Source organism: Leptonychotes weddellii, chromosome 9, assembly GCF_054177405.1.
Source record: "Leptonychotes weddellii isolate Sample4059 chromosome 9, ASM5417740v2, whole genome shotgun sequence".
Classification (NCBI taxonomy): domain Eukaryota; kingdom Metazoa; phylum Chordata; class Mammalia; order Carnivora; family Phocidae; genus Leptonychotes; species Leptonychotes weddellii.
In genome coordinates this window covers 68,229,640-68,245,495 of record NC_138377.1, presented here as the reverse complement: position 1 = coordinate 68,245,495, position 15,856 = coordinate 68,229,640, and the positions used below count along the sequence as shown (strand labels likewise).

The following is a 15,856-nucleotide window of genomic DNA, read 5'->3' as shown; positions in this document are numbered from 1 at the left end:
AAAAAAAAAAAAAAAAAGGGCGCCTGGGTGGCTCAGTTGGTTAAGCGACTGCCTTCGGCTCAGGTCATGATCCTGGAGTCCCAGGATCGAGTCCCGCATCGGGCTCCCTGCTCGGTGGGGGGTCTGCTTCTCCCTCTGACCCTCCCCCCTCTCATGTGCTCTCTCTCATTCTCTCTCTCAAATAAATAAATAAAATCTTTAAAAAAAAAAAAAAACTCCCCTTTTTAAATGTTTAGGAGTCAAAATGGGAACAAGAAATGACCCAGTCAATTTTTGTGGCTATGAGCTGGTATGGTACGCCTATGAGCTCCTTTATTATACAGAATGACTCACTCAGGTCCCATCTTTTTTTTTTTTTTTTTTAAATAACCATCATAATTCTTAAGTGCTCCTGGTCCCCATGTGTTTCTCTTGCTGGATTTTTAAATGTTAGTACATTGGTAGGAGAAAACAAAAAAACCCATCACTCTCCAGCCCCTCCCTGACTTGAAGCAGCCATTCCACTCTTCCCATTGTAATTCCAGCTCTTGTTAATTATGTGTATGTTGGGGTGCCTCGGTGGCTCAGTCCGGTAAGTGGCTGCCTTCGGCTCAGGTCATGATCCTAGGGTCCTGGGATCGAGTCCCACGTCCGGCTCCCTGCTAAGTGGAGAGCCTGCTTCTCCCTCTCCCTGTGCCTGCCACTCTGCCTACTTGTGCTCTCTATCTATCTGTCAAATAAATAAAATCTTTAAAAAAAAATTATGTGTATCTTTCAGGAAGTCACGACCCCTTTGGCTCTCGTATGTAAAATGAATACGATGAACTAAATGATTTCTAAAATGCTTGCAGCTGTCAGTTTTTAATGTTGTAAAATTTCAGATTCTATATTTTAATCTCTTGCCTCTACTCCCCCGAGCCAAAGACCTTTACTAATATTTCCTGGAAAACAACACGAAATTCCTGAGTCACTGGTCCACATTTTGAGATTCCCCCTGCTTCATATCAAGCTTTAGCTCTCATTTGTGTTGGAAGAGCCCATCTCTCTCCCCACAGCTCCCAGCTATGTAGCAAGTAGAAGTCTAACACACTTGATATTAGAATAATCACCTCTCATTTCCCAGTACATCCTATTTCTATGGCCACAAAAATACAAGCCTTTCCTGCTTTTTAGTCTGTACAGCTTCCAATTTTCTGGACTATCAGCATAACTCCATGCAAGTGATGGTGACATGTCACAAAGGCCTATAAAATAAATACACAATGAACAAACCTATTGTCTAGACCGTGAAAGAAGACACTTGGGATCATTTACCTAGATACAGGACATTAAAGGAAAATCTATTCATAGCTAATACAGCCTGTTAGCTATGAATGGATAAGTTTTTTAAAGTATAGTAAGCCAATAAAATATTCGAAGATATTTATAGCTCTCCCTTGCTGGTGAGGCAAGGATGTCTGACTCACTAGGAAGAGTAGCCAAGAGCTCTATCCTTTATAACCAAGGGAACCCAAATTAGAAACAAACCAGAGGGGCTCCTGGGTGGCTCAGTCGTTAAGCGTCTGCCTTCGGCTAGGGTCATGATCCCAGGGTCCTGGGATCGAGCCCCGCATCAGGCTCCCTGCTTGGCGGGAGGCCTGCTTCTCCCTCTCCCACTCCCCCTGCTTGTGTTCCCTCTCTCGCTGTCTCTCTCTCTGTCAAATAAATAAGTAAAATCTTAAAAAAAAAAAAAGAAAAGAAACAAACAAACCAGAAAGGAGGAGGATCTTTATTAAGTTGAAGGATGGGTTATTTCCCTATCTGAACCAAAATATTCTAAAGAGGGATGTTCCTGAGCTACTCTAAGGTTCTGAGTGGTGTGAGTAAGCCCCAAGAAATGCCGCATGTGGCGACAGCTTGCTCACTCCCAATACCCATGATGCCATGCTAGGTTGGTTCTCTTTTCTACCAAAGCCACAGTGCTCACTCTCAGCAGGGCAGCCCATGAGCCATACCCCCAGCCCCAGGCTGGGTCTGAGCTGCAGCCAGTGGAGGGAAGAGCTTTTCCAGATGCATATTGGAAGAGAAACCAAAAAAGCATAGTTCACTTTGTTTCAGAAAAAATAAGTGCTTTTCTTCATTGTATTTTCTCCTTCCATGGGTAATTAAGTCACTGTCAGTTTCCCAAATAGTACCATTTTAATGTACAACACCATTTTAATGTAAAACTCACAATAATTAACTTCATTTCCTCTCAAGATGCTGAGGCACACACCATGATAATAGGTTTTTACATTTCCTAATAAATAATTAGATGTTTCAGGTTCTCCTTCATAATATAAAATAGGAGATGAACAGGAAAGGAAGCCCAGCTCTGGGCTGAGCTTCTGAATCAAAGGTTCATCTAAACTTGGGGAGGTGAGAGGTGGGGAGGAGGGGATAGGGAGGTAAGGGTAAGTCCAGGGATGGCAGTGGGGTAGGGGTAGGAGAGTCTGAAATGAATACAAAATTAACTGCAGTGTCTTCTTCCATACCTTTCTATCTTTGTTAGATTTTTAAAAGGAGCCTCAGAATATTCAGAATCACTAACCAGAGTGAAACAGAGGTAAGGTTCCCCTGGTATCAGCCAGCCAGCCAGCCAGCCAGCCAGTCAGTCAGTCCAAAATGTGGCCTTCACTCAGTCCAGCCCTGGCCTCGGAGCTGGTGTTCCTTGAGCCACTAGATTCTTACAAATGCATCTGACTTTTAGGAAAAATGAATCATGAGCTAAAAATTCATATCATGTTTTTTTTTAAAGATAACATGCCTAGGAATATATTTAGAAAAAATTCAGGCAATATTTTTTACTGAGTCAAAAAAGAAAATTTGAATAGTTTTGGAAGATATGTTCTTGAATAGAAATACTAAGCATTTTCAAGATCTCAATTCTCATTTCTACTTTCATATTAATTCATAAAATAATGCAATTGCAGTAAAAATACTAAACAGATCCTTTTGAAACCAAGGTAAACTAAGGTTTTCTGGAAGAATAAGCAATCCAAAACATTTTTTTTTTTAAATTGCATAAAAACTTGAACAGATCCTGAGATGTGTTTTAATGCTGAAATAATTAAGACATCCATACAAAGTATCACAGAAGGCCCGAAACATTCCCAAGCTTAGCATAGACAGTAACTATGCTAGAAGCCTGCTGTAAAGTTAGCACCTTGAGGGGAAAAAAGTGGTCTTAGATTTCTACCTCAAGCTATGCACCAAAATCAATTTTTGATATAAAATGGAAGGAAAGAAGGAAAAGTTAGAAAAAAAAATCACTTAAGCAATTTGAAAATATAGGTGATCTGAGTAGGAGAGGGCTTCTTAAGCCAAAAAAGAAAAGTTATACATTAAAATGAAAATAGATTTGACTATACAAATATTTAAAATGTTTTCACACTGGACAAGACAAGTAAAATTAAAAATAAATAATAAAGACAGAAACTTTTTTTCATTGTTTTAAAAGTACTGTTTTCAGGGCACCTGGGTGGCTCAGTTGGTTAAGCATCTGCCTTCAGCTCAGGTCTTGATCCCAGGGTCCTGGGACTGAGCCCCATGTGGGGCTCCCTGCTCAGTGGGGAGCCTGCTTCTCCCTTCCCCCCTCCCCCGCCCCGGCTTGTGCTCTCTCTCGCTTTCTCTCAAATAAATGAATAAAAATCTTTAAAAGTACTGTTTTCATACTGAATATATTTACATAAAAAATTAACTTTGGTAATTAATATACATTGAAAACATTAAGGCATATACCCTTTCATTTAGCAATTCTACCACAAGAAATTTATCCTAATGAAACATTTATGAACAAAGATATTTACAGAAGTGTTGTTTCCATTTTTACATTATTTTTAATACCTTGAAAAACTAAATCTCTATAAATATAATCATGGTTAAAATGCAGTCAAAAAATACAGTCACATTTTCAAGTGTGAAAAGCAGCCTATACAAGATGATCAAAAAGTTTTTAAGTGGGCGCCTGGGTGGCTCAGTCAGTTAAGCATCTGCCTTCAGCTCAGGTCATAATCCCGGGGTCCTGGGATCGAGTCCCGCATCGGGCTCCCTGCTCAGCGGGGGGCCTGCTTCTCCCTCTCCCTCTGCCTGCCACTCTGTCTACTTGTGCTCTCTCTGTCAAATAAATAAATAAAATCTAAAAAAAAAAAATTAAAAACAAAGTTTTTAAGTGTTCAATTTACATAGGCCTTTCATAATTCAAAATGTTGGCAATGATTTCCCTATGAAACAGAATTACAGAAAGTTTCTTTTGCTTTGTGGTATTTCTGGTTATTTCCAAAATTCATTATTTTATTTTGTAATATAGGGGAACATTTAATACTTAGATCAGTAAATAAACTGAGATCAGTAAATAAACTCTCTACATTAAGGTGACGAAGGTATTCACAGAGCAAGTCTCTGAAGGATGGCCATTATATTTTCTATGAATCGATTAAAGTAAAAGACATAATCCTCCCACAGGTTAAAAAACAGGATTTTTTCTTCATGACATTGTATTAGAACCCTGTGTGGTCAGGTGTGATGGAGATAAATGTGTGCCAATTCTCCATGCCGACTGAGAGATTGAGGAACCTCTCTAACCTGGAGTCTTCTGGGAGTGTAACTGTGCTGGGTATCCTGTATTTGCTGCTCCAGATCCACACTTCCCCTTTTGGTGCCCTATTCTGGACCCTGTTGCCCTAAAGGAATGGCATAAAGTGGCTCCCAGTCCTCGGACTTGTCTTTGGATTTGGCCAATGGCAGTGATGGGGAAGACAAGACAAAGAAGAGAGTTGGGCTCTTTATTTCCCAGTTCCTTTCCTGACTTGACAGGAAGTCAAGGATTTGTGAATCCACAAATGCAAGGCTCTGCGGATCGGCTTCATCCCTCTCCTGAGGGCCACAACTCCTGTTGGGCAGCCCTCACCATACTACTCAGCCTCCCTCTGAAATTCTGGGTTTCCCCAGTGGCTTCTCCTACCCTTGCCCCTTCAAGTCTAGGGCTTTAAAACCTTCTGCTAGTAGCACCAGATGTTGCTCTATCTCTTAGTGCTTTCCCTAAGCCCTGCCCATAACTTTGTAAAGAGTTCTAATAAACTCTCAATCAAATCATCCAGTTTGAGTTGGTCACCTGATTCTTGAAAGCACCCTGGTTGATATATTAATATATGTAATTATCAAAAAAAATAAGGCTAAGTGCATTTATCCTTCAAAAACCAAAATGGAAACAAAAGTGACATAATATGGCTTAGATAAATTTTTTCATGCTTGAGATAAAAATAAGTTCAACCCTGTGTTAATGGTATGATTCAATGATTCTATGATACCAGGGTCCTTGTGCTTTCCAGTTTTGTTTTGTGTTGTTTTGCAAGTTACTAACCCTTATATCACCTCGCCATGTACAGAACAGCATATTAGAAGAGAAATAGCAGAGGGAGAACACTGGTTATCTATTTCTCACAACACGAATTGCTTTGGCCACATCAAATATAAAGGTAGACATTTTTCTTAGGTACCCCCTTGTATGTTTCACGACACACCTTTTCACTTTGCTCTGATTGAGTTTTACTTTGCCCCAAGCTTCAAAAGCTAATCAAGTTTACTGCATCCTGATGTTTCTGGTCTTGCAGCACAGTAAAGTAGCATGGACTCAACTGATTAACCATTTAAGTTGATTAACCATTTAAGGATATGAGGAGCTCACTGAAAGAGATTTCTCCTTAAAAAAAACAAGATCATCCCACAAGGTTGTTTCAAGAGCCAACTCTTACACCCAAAGAAGGAAAGACAATTCTGAGAAGAATATGGGGTCTGTCCATCAGATTGTCCCAATCCCATTTCCCAGGACTGGGGGGAGAGGTTTTCAGTCCAAATTATTGCAAGGCATCCCAAACACAAAACATGATTGCATAGATAACAGTGTAAGAAAGCACAGCACAAGAGATGGGAGAAAGTAATGCACTCTCATTTGAGGAAAGAAGTTCAGGCTCAGTGAATTAATACTGAGGCCCCTCAGTAAAAGAGATCAACTTCAGCACCAGTGACAAGTCCCCTGCACGATAGCTCTGAAGGGGGCTGGTAATTCTCTTAGCTGGCACATCACCAAAGTTCCAAGAGCTCATATATTGACAGTGGAAGTGCCCTTGATGGTGATCACAGTGTGATCATTGGAAGCTCTCAGGGGCCAGAGGCTTTACCCGCCAAGGGTGGTAGTTACAGTGTCAGCAGCTACAGATGATGCTGATGGCTCTGGAAGTGGCAGAGAGAGCCTCCTTAGGAGTGGGCGCCAGCAACAGCAGTCAGCTACACTCATATGACTAAGAGAACTCCGGAAGTCATAGTTTAAAGGGACAGGTTCTCTGATATCAGCTTTCTTTTTATCCGTGAACAAAAGGTGAGTTTATAGTATTAGGTGATCTCTTAAGCCCTCAGGAAAAAAAATCATTGAATGACAAACTGTGTTATAAAGGAAAATCCAAACAGTGGCAAGTCTGAAGTGGCTGAGGGCAGCACAAGGACAATGGCGAATGCATGATGACAAACACGATCTCGCTCCCAGCTCTGCCAAGGACTGGGCTTAAATGTTGATAGCACAGAATTCCAACAACACACTTGAAATAGGAACACTAGATTCTTGTATACCCCAGGAAAATAAAGAGAATCAGGGCACCTGGGTGGCTCAGTCATTAAGCGTCTGCCTTCAGGTCGGGTCATGATCCCAGGGTCCTGGGGTCGAGCCCCACATCGGGCTCCCTGCTCGGCAGGAGGCCTGCTTTTCCCTCTCCCACTCTCCCTGCTTGTGTTCCCTCTCTCGCTGTGTCTCTCTCTCTGTCAAATAAATAAATAAAATCTTTAAAAAAAAATAAAAAGCATTGAAGATATAAAGGCATAAGCCTTCAAACCCCTTGAAATACGTTGAATCTAATTTCGCTGTTTCTGTGCTCTCTGCAGAGTAGCAGATTTTGTATGTCTCCCTAAAGGCAGGGAAACCAATGGAAATACCACAAAATGCTTTAAATAATAAACCAACAGTTTTCTCAACAACAGTTGAAGAAAATCACAAGGAAAGTGTTAACTTCCTCAAAATTAGCAATAAATGACAAGGCAACCCTATGCTGATATGAAGTAATGGGGTAATAAAAAGTTTACTGCAGGTGCAGGGGTATCTTACTCTTATCTGATACCCACCAAAAGGACATCAGCAGAGTAAGGAGCTCCTAGAAGGCTCTCAGGAAGCTGAGCACCAGCCCGGGGAGCATGGTAAGGAGCACAGCCACGGTGGGAACTGGTTGGGGACTTGGATGTCTTCTTCAGACCACAGCCAGCCCTCTCGGTCACTGTGCTATCACAGCTCATCCCGCAGCACTATCATGATCTGTCCTGCCCTCCCCCATCTCATCCAAGACCTTAGAAAGCTCTGAGAATACAGATCATGACAAGCCAAGACTGGGAAAGCCACCGATGAGGTCAACTATGGTGTTCCTCTGAGCTTCTGGAATAAGGAATTTTTGCAGAGGTATAAATGCCCCCCAAATATTACTTGAAGTGGATTGAAAAACCATTTATGACATTGAGTCATAACTTCTCTAACTTCTCTACTTAGCAAATTACATCCTTACAAGGAAGACTGCCGCAATCTACTCGTAGGAACAGGACTTAGGTCACCAATATAAACTAGGAATAAGAAACTCATAGAATTTGGTTTTGCATTAAAGCAAACTTCAGTACTTTTAAGTGTTCAAACTGTGCCCGATCATGAGAAAGAATTTGGTAGATGGTTCAATGATTGTAACAACAAGCACTCCAATTTTGGAAAAATCGACTGTAGGTAAGAAGACTGGAACAGCTATATATTGTTTTTCACTAAGGCCAAGATACTTTTCATTCTAAAAGTCAAGCACTGCAGAAAACAAATGCTATGAAGTAATCGATGTCTTGGGATAGTCAGAAGTCTGCAATTGCATAAATCAAGGCTAAAAGCCATCAGGTTGTAGAACTGAAGATTCACTGCCAACTCAAAACGCATCTGTGTTCTCAATCACTGAAGTAACTTATGATACTGCAGAAAAACCATGTACTACTAACCCACCCCAAATTTGATCCATTTCTGTCTATCAGTGAATAGGAACGGAAAGCATTTTTCTCTAAATGGATAGACTGATCCTCATATACACACATACCCTAAGACAACCAGAAAAATATAAGTCTGCATAGGTAATCTTGAAATATCAGGAAGAAGACAAAGAGGTTTCACCAGAGATGCATAAACACATATATTCATTTAAGACACACCATCCTCTAATTCTTATTTTTTTATTTCGTGTGAACCTGTCAGGTAGAGTAAAAATATCTAAATGCCCATTCCATTTTAATATATTCAAGCAAAGCTCCTGGGAAGGTTTCCAGAGAGTTAGATTGCTTTAAAATTGGCCCATGCATTAAATAAAGCTTTGTCTCACAAAAGGGAACGAGTAACTGATACAGTCTCTGTACATTCACTCCACACAAGGTTCCTGTAGCTGGAAAGCATTCTCAAAGACAAACAACAAATCAGATTGCAGCTCTGGAGACTCATACGCCACCTCTTCAAGCAACCCTGCCGGCTCGCAACAGTATGAGGGCCCACCACCTGCTTCCTGAGGAATGTGTAATCTACCCGCTCTGTTAGTTCCCCAAAGGTTCTTCTACTTTCCACACTGGCCGCCCTTCATTCATTCCATGGCCTTCACCTTTCATCTCTAAGAAATGCATTAATGATAATTGTGCAAATGTTCCCTTGAACAGCACAACCAAAAAACAAAAAGCGTTCAGCCTTACATTTTGCAGAGAAACAAAAACTCAAATTCTGGGAGGACTGAACTGGCACCAAAAGCCATGGCAGCAAAGGCTTCGTTCCACGGGTACCTGGCTTCTTTTCACATTACCTGCTTCGGTGTACTTCAATCCCACTTTTTCTTCTGCGTCTTTTGTCTTCGGGGGTGGCCAGACAGCTTGGAGTCTGCCCGGAGTCCTATCGTCCTGCTCAGTGGGGCTGTGGTCGGGCTGCTGAAAAGCAGGTAAAGAAAAGAATACGTTACATGAAATGTGGCCAGAGCGAATTAACCCCTGAAAACATGCTACCTCTAACTCCAAAATTAATGTTAATGGCCAGTTGCACATTGCGCTCATTCACTATAATTGAAACGTCTCACTACAGAGTGACCCTTTTCCAGAAAGGTAAAGTGATCAGTAAGGGTGGAAAAAACAACAAAACAAAAAACAAAACAAAAAAAACCCCTCAAGGCCAAGTATGATACAACCATTAATAGATGATGTTTATCATATAACTATTTTTTTTGAAATCACAAACTTTGAGCTGAAGATGCAGATATAAATGCACTGTAATCAGGTACATTTATAGGAATGATGATACGTGAGTCCCAAACAACTCCAGGGTACTTTATAATATAAAGACTAGTCTTGCATTTTCCATGAACACCAGCTGTAGGTCAAGATACATTTCTCTAAGCACTCGACACTATTGATTTCAATTCGTTTTTCTTTCCTTTAAATAAATGACATAGCCTTCATATTCAAGCCACTTTTATAGGGGTTGATTTTTACAACTAGGAGAATGCCGTATTGTGTTTAATTTTCAACTACATCCTAGGAATGTTTCCAAAAGATTTTTAAATTTTTAACACCTTAACTGATCAACTATATAAGAGGGAATGATAATTACAGACTGAGTAGATACTAAAATTCTATTGTTCTGAACATCTAAGATCTACTGGACAGGTGTTTGCTAGTCTTTATAAATTACCTGAATTAATTTTCCTAACAGTAACACTAATTCACTAATTAGATGGTTATCATGTGCTAACTTCACTTACTCTTCACAACTACCGTGTAAGGTAAGGGTTATTTTCTTCATCTTGTGGATGAGGGGATGGAGGCTCTGAGGTGATCAAGGTCACCCAGCCAGTAAATGGCAGAGTTAGAATTTAAACCAGGCCTCAATCGAAACCCAGCGATCAGGATGCCTTGTAATGAACACGGAACATTTTAATCATATCACAAACACATATATCGCCAAACGGCAGACTTTCAAAGTTAAAATAGAATTTTTGCAGAGGTATAATTAAGAGGTGAGGAAATGTGGGTTCTATCTCCCTATTGCATTGCTTCTGTGTGCTGTTTAGTTTTTTATAAGAACATGTACTCTTGGGGCACCTGGGTGGCTCAGTCATTTAAGAGGCTGCCTTCGGCTCAGGTCATGATCCCCGAGTCCTGGGATTGAGCCCCACATCAGGCTCCCTGCTTCTCCCTCTCCACCGCTGTGTTCTCTCATGTTCTCTCTCTCTCTCAAATAAATAAATAAAATCTTAAAAAAGAAAAGAACATCTACTATTAATGTTTAAACTCAGAGTGACAGTTTTCCCTTTCTGCCCTCACATCTTTATGTATATCCCTCTTACGACACTCCAGAAAAATATAAGGAGGACAGAAATCGCTAGTTTAACTCCATACTCCTTTCGAGGACGATTTGATCATAATCCTCTTTCACCTAGAAGAGACTCACTAACAATAGGTAACTGGGATTCACTTCGACAGGAAACCTGAAAAAGAAATACAGCAGCATTGCATCTTATGACAAAACCCCAAACCCAATTCTACATACGCTTTTGGAATCAGAGGAGCCATCCCCTGGCCTTGACCTGGATCTTTCAAACACAGCTCTTAGGGACTCCTTCTCATGCTTCATCTTACGCTTGAGAGCTTCCAGCTCAGAGGTGTCAGCTGTGGTCCCCTTTTTGGGGGGGCGAACGAATATGGCTTTAAAGGCCTCGAGGGCTGTCTCTGGAGGCTTTGGCTTGACCTCTCCACCCCGGGTCTGGGCTCCACTGGGGCTGCTCTGGCTCTCCTGGGCAGCACTGCAGCCCATCTCCTCCTTCCTGGGCTGCTCGGGGTCTTCTGCCTTCACTTCCGCTTTGGGCATGTCAAGGATGAACAGCTGAGAGAGCTGCTCCAGGAGAGTGGGAGTGGCCTTCGGGTCAGTTGTCTTCTCCCCAGTCTTCACTGTCTGAGGCCCTGCCTGCGCTAAGGACTTCTGAACAGGCTGTGTCAATTTGAGCAAAGCCAGGTCGCCATCCTTTGGTTTAATTTCAGTGATGGTCTTCCCTCCCTCACCTGTAGCGCCCTTCTTGAGCACACGAAGCCCGCTAAAAAAGGCTGGAAGCTGCAATGACTTCTCTCCGGGGACTTCTTTTTTAGACAAGGCATTCTCGGTGACACCGACACTCAAGTTCTGGTCTGTTACCACGGGGAGGACTGGGGAACTTTCTTCTGCAGCTTGTCCTTGGGTGGGGCTGTGCTCTGTCTGAAGGCTACCATCACCAAGTTGCGGTTTGCTACTTATCTCAGATGGAGTCCTCTGAGGACCTTCTGCACAGAGCTCTGCATCATCCCTTTCCCCAGTGGTGCTATTTTCCCTACAGTCACATGGCTTTTCTTTGGGATCCTGAGATGGCTCAGTTAAAACACTGGGGGACTGTGGGCGGCTGGTGTTGCTTCCCTCTTCTGGCTGCTGGCCACCATCATCAGAGTCGGAATCACTGGTGGTGTTCACAAGGGTCCCACGGACCAAAATGACATCGTCTCTGTCCACACTCTGAGTACTGAGTGGGAGCAGCTCTTGCCCAGGGAGAGAAATCCCTGAACCTGCTATTCCTTGATTTCCCTCTGACTCCGGCTCCACCCCTGCAGTCTTGCCATCATTTCCAAGGTCAGGTAGAACCCGTGCCTCTGCCGCCTGGCAATCCGAGCCCTGGCTGGGATCATCCCGCTGAGGTACAGGATCCACAACTAAACTGTGGAATGCCTTCAGTACCGCGTCTTTCTCATCAGGCTTCACAGAGTCCCACTTACTTGTAAACCCAAACAAAGTTTTCATAGAGAACTTGCTCAGGATCGACTGAGCCACTTCAAGTCTGGCTTCAGGTTTTTCTGGTTCCGAGACATCATCACTGCCATTCAGAGAGTCTCCAGCGTCCTCCATGTCTCGGCAATGCCCTCGGTGCAGGTTTTGACTTTTGTCACTTTTCCCTGCTCCCTCAGTTTATCCACACCATCGGCTCTGAACTTACAGGACAGGGAGCAACAGGACCCGGCAGCCTGACTCAGCCGCAGAGCAAGCACACTTGGTCTCTTTCAGGTCACTTACTGGGCCCTCCTTCCGGGGTGTGGGCGAGGATGGTCCGCTCCGGGGCCAGCTGTGAGAAGTCCGCGGAGCTTTATGGCCAGACGCCGCTGAGGCTGCACACCTTACTACACACGAACTGGGGAGGCTGCTCCTCTGGGACTTCCGTATTTATTCCCGTGGACAAAAGGGTTTTTGTCGGAGGGAAAGTCAGCCTGCCCCGAGTCATCCCGGCCCAGGACTTCGCTGTGAGCTCCGCCCCAGTGCCTCCCGGTAGCTTTCAACTTCCTCATTGGTGAGCAAGGGAGGCTCCAGAGCGTGCTGAGCCGGCAAGCAGATCCTGACAGCCCTTGACCCCCACCCCCCTTCGCCCAGCAGCCCAAGAAATTCAAAAGTGAATCAGCAGAAATTGACTGAAACGCTTTTGAGGAGCTCCCTTTTGCCATCTAAATTTTGGTCGGCAGCCTGGACGCCATCCAAGCCAAAAAACCTAGCAGCACACACAGATCAACAGTCACTTACAAAACCCAAAGCAAAGAAAAGCAAGTAAAGAAATAGATGATTTCAAAATGCCCAGAACTCTCAAAAGCAGTAATTTACTGCTCTTGAAGCTTCTTTTTTTTTTTTTTTAATGCTTTCTTCCGCTTCCCTGCAGGTCTCATCTGGAATGCAGATTTTAGCTGCCGGGCCAGGGGGTGAGGGGGAACCAACAGGACTGGTTTCAGATTACTGCTGTTTTAGCTCTGCCCTGGTGTCTCACTGTTCTACAAACAGGTACTGAGGCTAGCACGCCCACCACGCCCAGTGTCCACCAGCCTTAGGCCAGCAGAGTAAACAGCCCCGGCCCGGCAGGAATGATTACCCTCCACATGCTCTGTGCCAACCTCAGGCTTCTGCTCAGCAGCTCTAACTTCCTGGTTTCCTTAGGAATCCTGGTGGCCGAAGGGCACCCCTCTCTGCTTCAGCGATCCAACCAACTAAGTGAAACCTGGCTTGCTACAAGGTAACACACAACCTGCCTTGTTAGGCAAAGCGATTCAGCAAAGGTCCCCAAGGAGCCACATTCCCCTAAAGAGCAAGACATTTGAAAGGTCTCTGTCAGTCAGGTTTCTGTCACAGACCCAATTTGCCTAAAACAAGAACAGGACGGACGAAATCACCACCAAACATCAGCTCAAGGTAGTTTCCAACACTCTGATTATATGCTGGGAACCTGGCAACCAAGGATGTGGAAAAATTATAGCTCTGTTTCCTAGCTGCATAGCTAGCTGCTTCTTGGGACAGCTTCCTGTCCTACCTGAAGGTCTCAGTGTTTTTCAAATCCTGTCCAGTCAGCAGGCATTTAGCAAGCACCCGCGATGGACAAGTTACTGCGCTGGATCAGGACAGTCAAACTGGCTTAAAAGTAATCACCGGCTCTCTGAGCAAAGCTGCAAGAAGATGGAGCCCAAGTGTTAAACACAAACAGCAATTTATTCTGCAAAAGAGAAGCTGTAGCCACAAGCAAAACAACAATCTTAGTTGGTCTGCAACAGGGAACGGCTGTGAATATCACACTGATGACTTGAATCATGTTCCCCCAAAAGTATTAATACTGAGAAATTCTGATTGCAACACATTTCTAGCAATGCATTCAAAAGGAACCCTCACACACAAAAGAGTACATATTATAATATCCCACCAATCCCTAGGGGAAAGTTAAGAGGTCACTTCCGGTCCCTGATTTGACCTTGTGTCTAAATGGAGACTTTCCCACTTGCTCCTGAGGCTCGTGGGTTTGGGATTACTAATTAGGGCACACTTAATCAAAAGGCCATGATGACACACAGAAAAGTTTATCGGCACCATTTAAGTCTCAGAACAGTTTCCTGTCCAGAGGAAATGCCCATCGATAAAAATCAGACTTCTTCTGCTTCTTCAAGTCTGAGGAAGAAAGGAATCACCACACCAGATCATAAGATCTGTCTTCTTAAGCCCTACACAGAGCATCCAACACAGGAGTGTGAGGAAGAGATGTGACACCTATTTTGTGTCATCCTTTTTAACTGAAAGTCTCCATTTTCTCAGACCTAACAAATTACTGATTTCCAGAATAAGTTTCTGAGCTGGCTTATGTACTATTTCCAGATAAGACACAGAGTCCTCTAGACTGAAACACAGTAAGAGGCTCTCCCCATACAATTCTCCTACATTTATGAAACATAATCCTATTACAAAGATGTATACATCCAATCATCGTTTTTACACACCAACTATGTACGAGGCTCTGGGGATATAAAGACGAAGAAAACTCCAGCCCTCCACGTTCGTGAAACATGAAGTTTAAGAGGGGATATCAGCCAAGAAAGAGGCAACACTTTGTTCTTACACTGTAAGTACTTCATACTCTAAACTCAGTCAGAATAGCAATAGGTGGACCCTAAAACAATTCTGAATGAAAGCAAGCAGGGACTATCTAAATAAGATGAGTAAGAAAGAACATCATGGTAATTCAAATAGATCTTTGAATATAGACTCTCTCACACTATGAGAAATGTTACTATTGCTGGTCATTTAAGGAATTGAAAAATGTTTGACCATAATGTTCAAATAAGAAGCCTGCAAATGTTTTAAATCACTTTACTTGATTTTTCATCATGACAAGTGTACTCTTTAATCCCCATCCACTGTTTCCCCCCATCCTCCCACCCATCTCCCTTCTGGTTACCAACAGTTTATTCTCTATAGTTCAGAGGCTGTTTCTTAGTTTATGTTTCTCTCTCTGTGTGTCTCTCTCTTTCCTTTGCTCATTTGTTTTGTTTCTTAAATTCCATATGAGGGAAATCATATGGTATTTGTCTTTCTCTAACAGACTTATTTTGTTTAGCATTGTACTCTCTAGCTCTATCCATGTTGTTGCAAATGACAAAATTTCATGCTTTTCTATGGCTGAAATATACATATAACAGAATATTTATATTTACATATGTATACACCATATATATGGTATATATACAACAAAATATATATTTTATATATATATCTATACCATATATATTAATAGATTAAAAAAAGTGGTATATCTATGCCCCTAACATAGGATCAGCCAATTATATAAGCCAATTAATAACAAAAGCAAAGAAACACATCGACAACAATACGTAGGGGACTTTAACACCCCCCTCACTGAAATGGACAGATCATCTAAGCAAACGATCAACAAGGAAATAAAGACTTTAAATAACACACTGGACCAGATGGACTTCACAGACATATTCAGAACATTGCATCCCAAAGCAACGGAATACACATTCTTCTCTAGTGCCCATGGAACATTCTCCAGAATAGATCACATCCTAGGTCACAAATCAGGTCTCAACCGGTACCAAAAGATTGGGATCATTCCCTGCATATTTTCAGACCACAATGCTTTGAAACTAGAACTCAATCACAAGGGGAAAGTCAGAAAGAACTCAAATACATGGAGGCTAAAGAGCATCCTACTAAAGAATGAATGGGTCAACCAGGAAATTAAAGAAGAATTTAAAAAATTCATGGAAACAAAATGAACACACAGCTGTTCAAAATCTTTGGGATGCAGCAAAGGCAGTCCTAAGAGGAAAGTATATAGCAATACAAGCCTTTCTCAAGAAACGAGAAAGGTCTCAAATACACAACCTAACCCTTCACCTAAAGGAGCTGGAGAAAGAACAGCAAATA

At 42.5% G+C, this 15,856-nt stretch overlaps 1 protein-coding gene across 3 annotated transcripts in view; it reads right to left on the bottom strand.

Moving 5' to 3' along the window:
* Window positions 1–15,856, bottom strand: part of FMN1 (formin 1) — a 376,423-nt gene that overhangs the window by 274,129 nt on the left and 86,438 nt on the right. Inside the window, exons 1-2 of one of the 3 annotated variants that reach the window (XM_081830844.1) lie at window positions 10,640–12,453; window positions 8,904–9,021 (exon numbers count right to left, since the gene is read on the bottom strand). In XM_081830844.1, coding sequence (XP_081686970.1) covers window positions 8,904–9,021; window positions 10,640–12,016 — 1,495 coding nt within the window. In that variant the 5' untranslated portion in view covers window positions 12,017–12,453. Of the gene's footprint in view, window positions 1–8,903; window positions 9,025–10,639; window positions 12,454–15,856 lie in introns of those variants that run through there. The other 2 variants (XM_031024804.2, XM_081830845.1) reach the window with 2 other exon arrangements.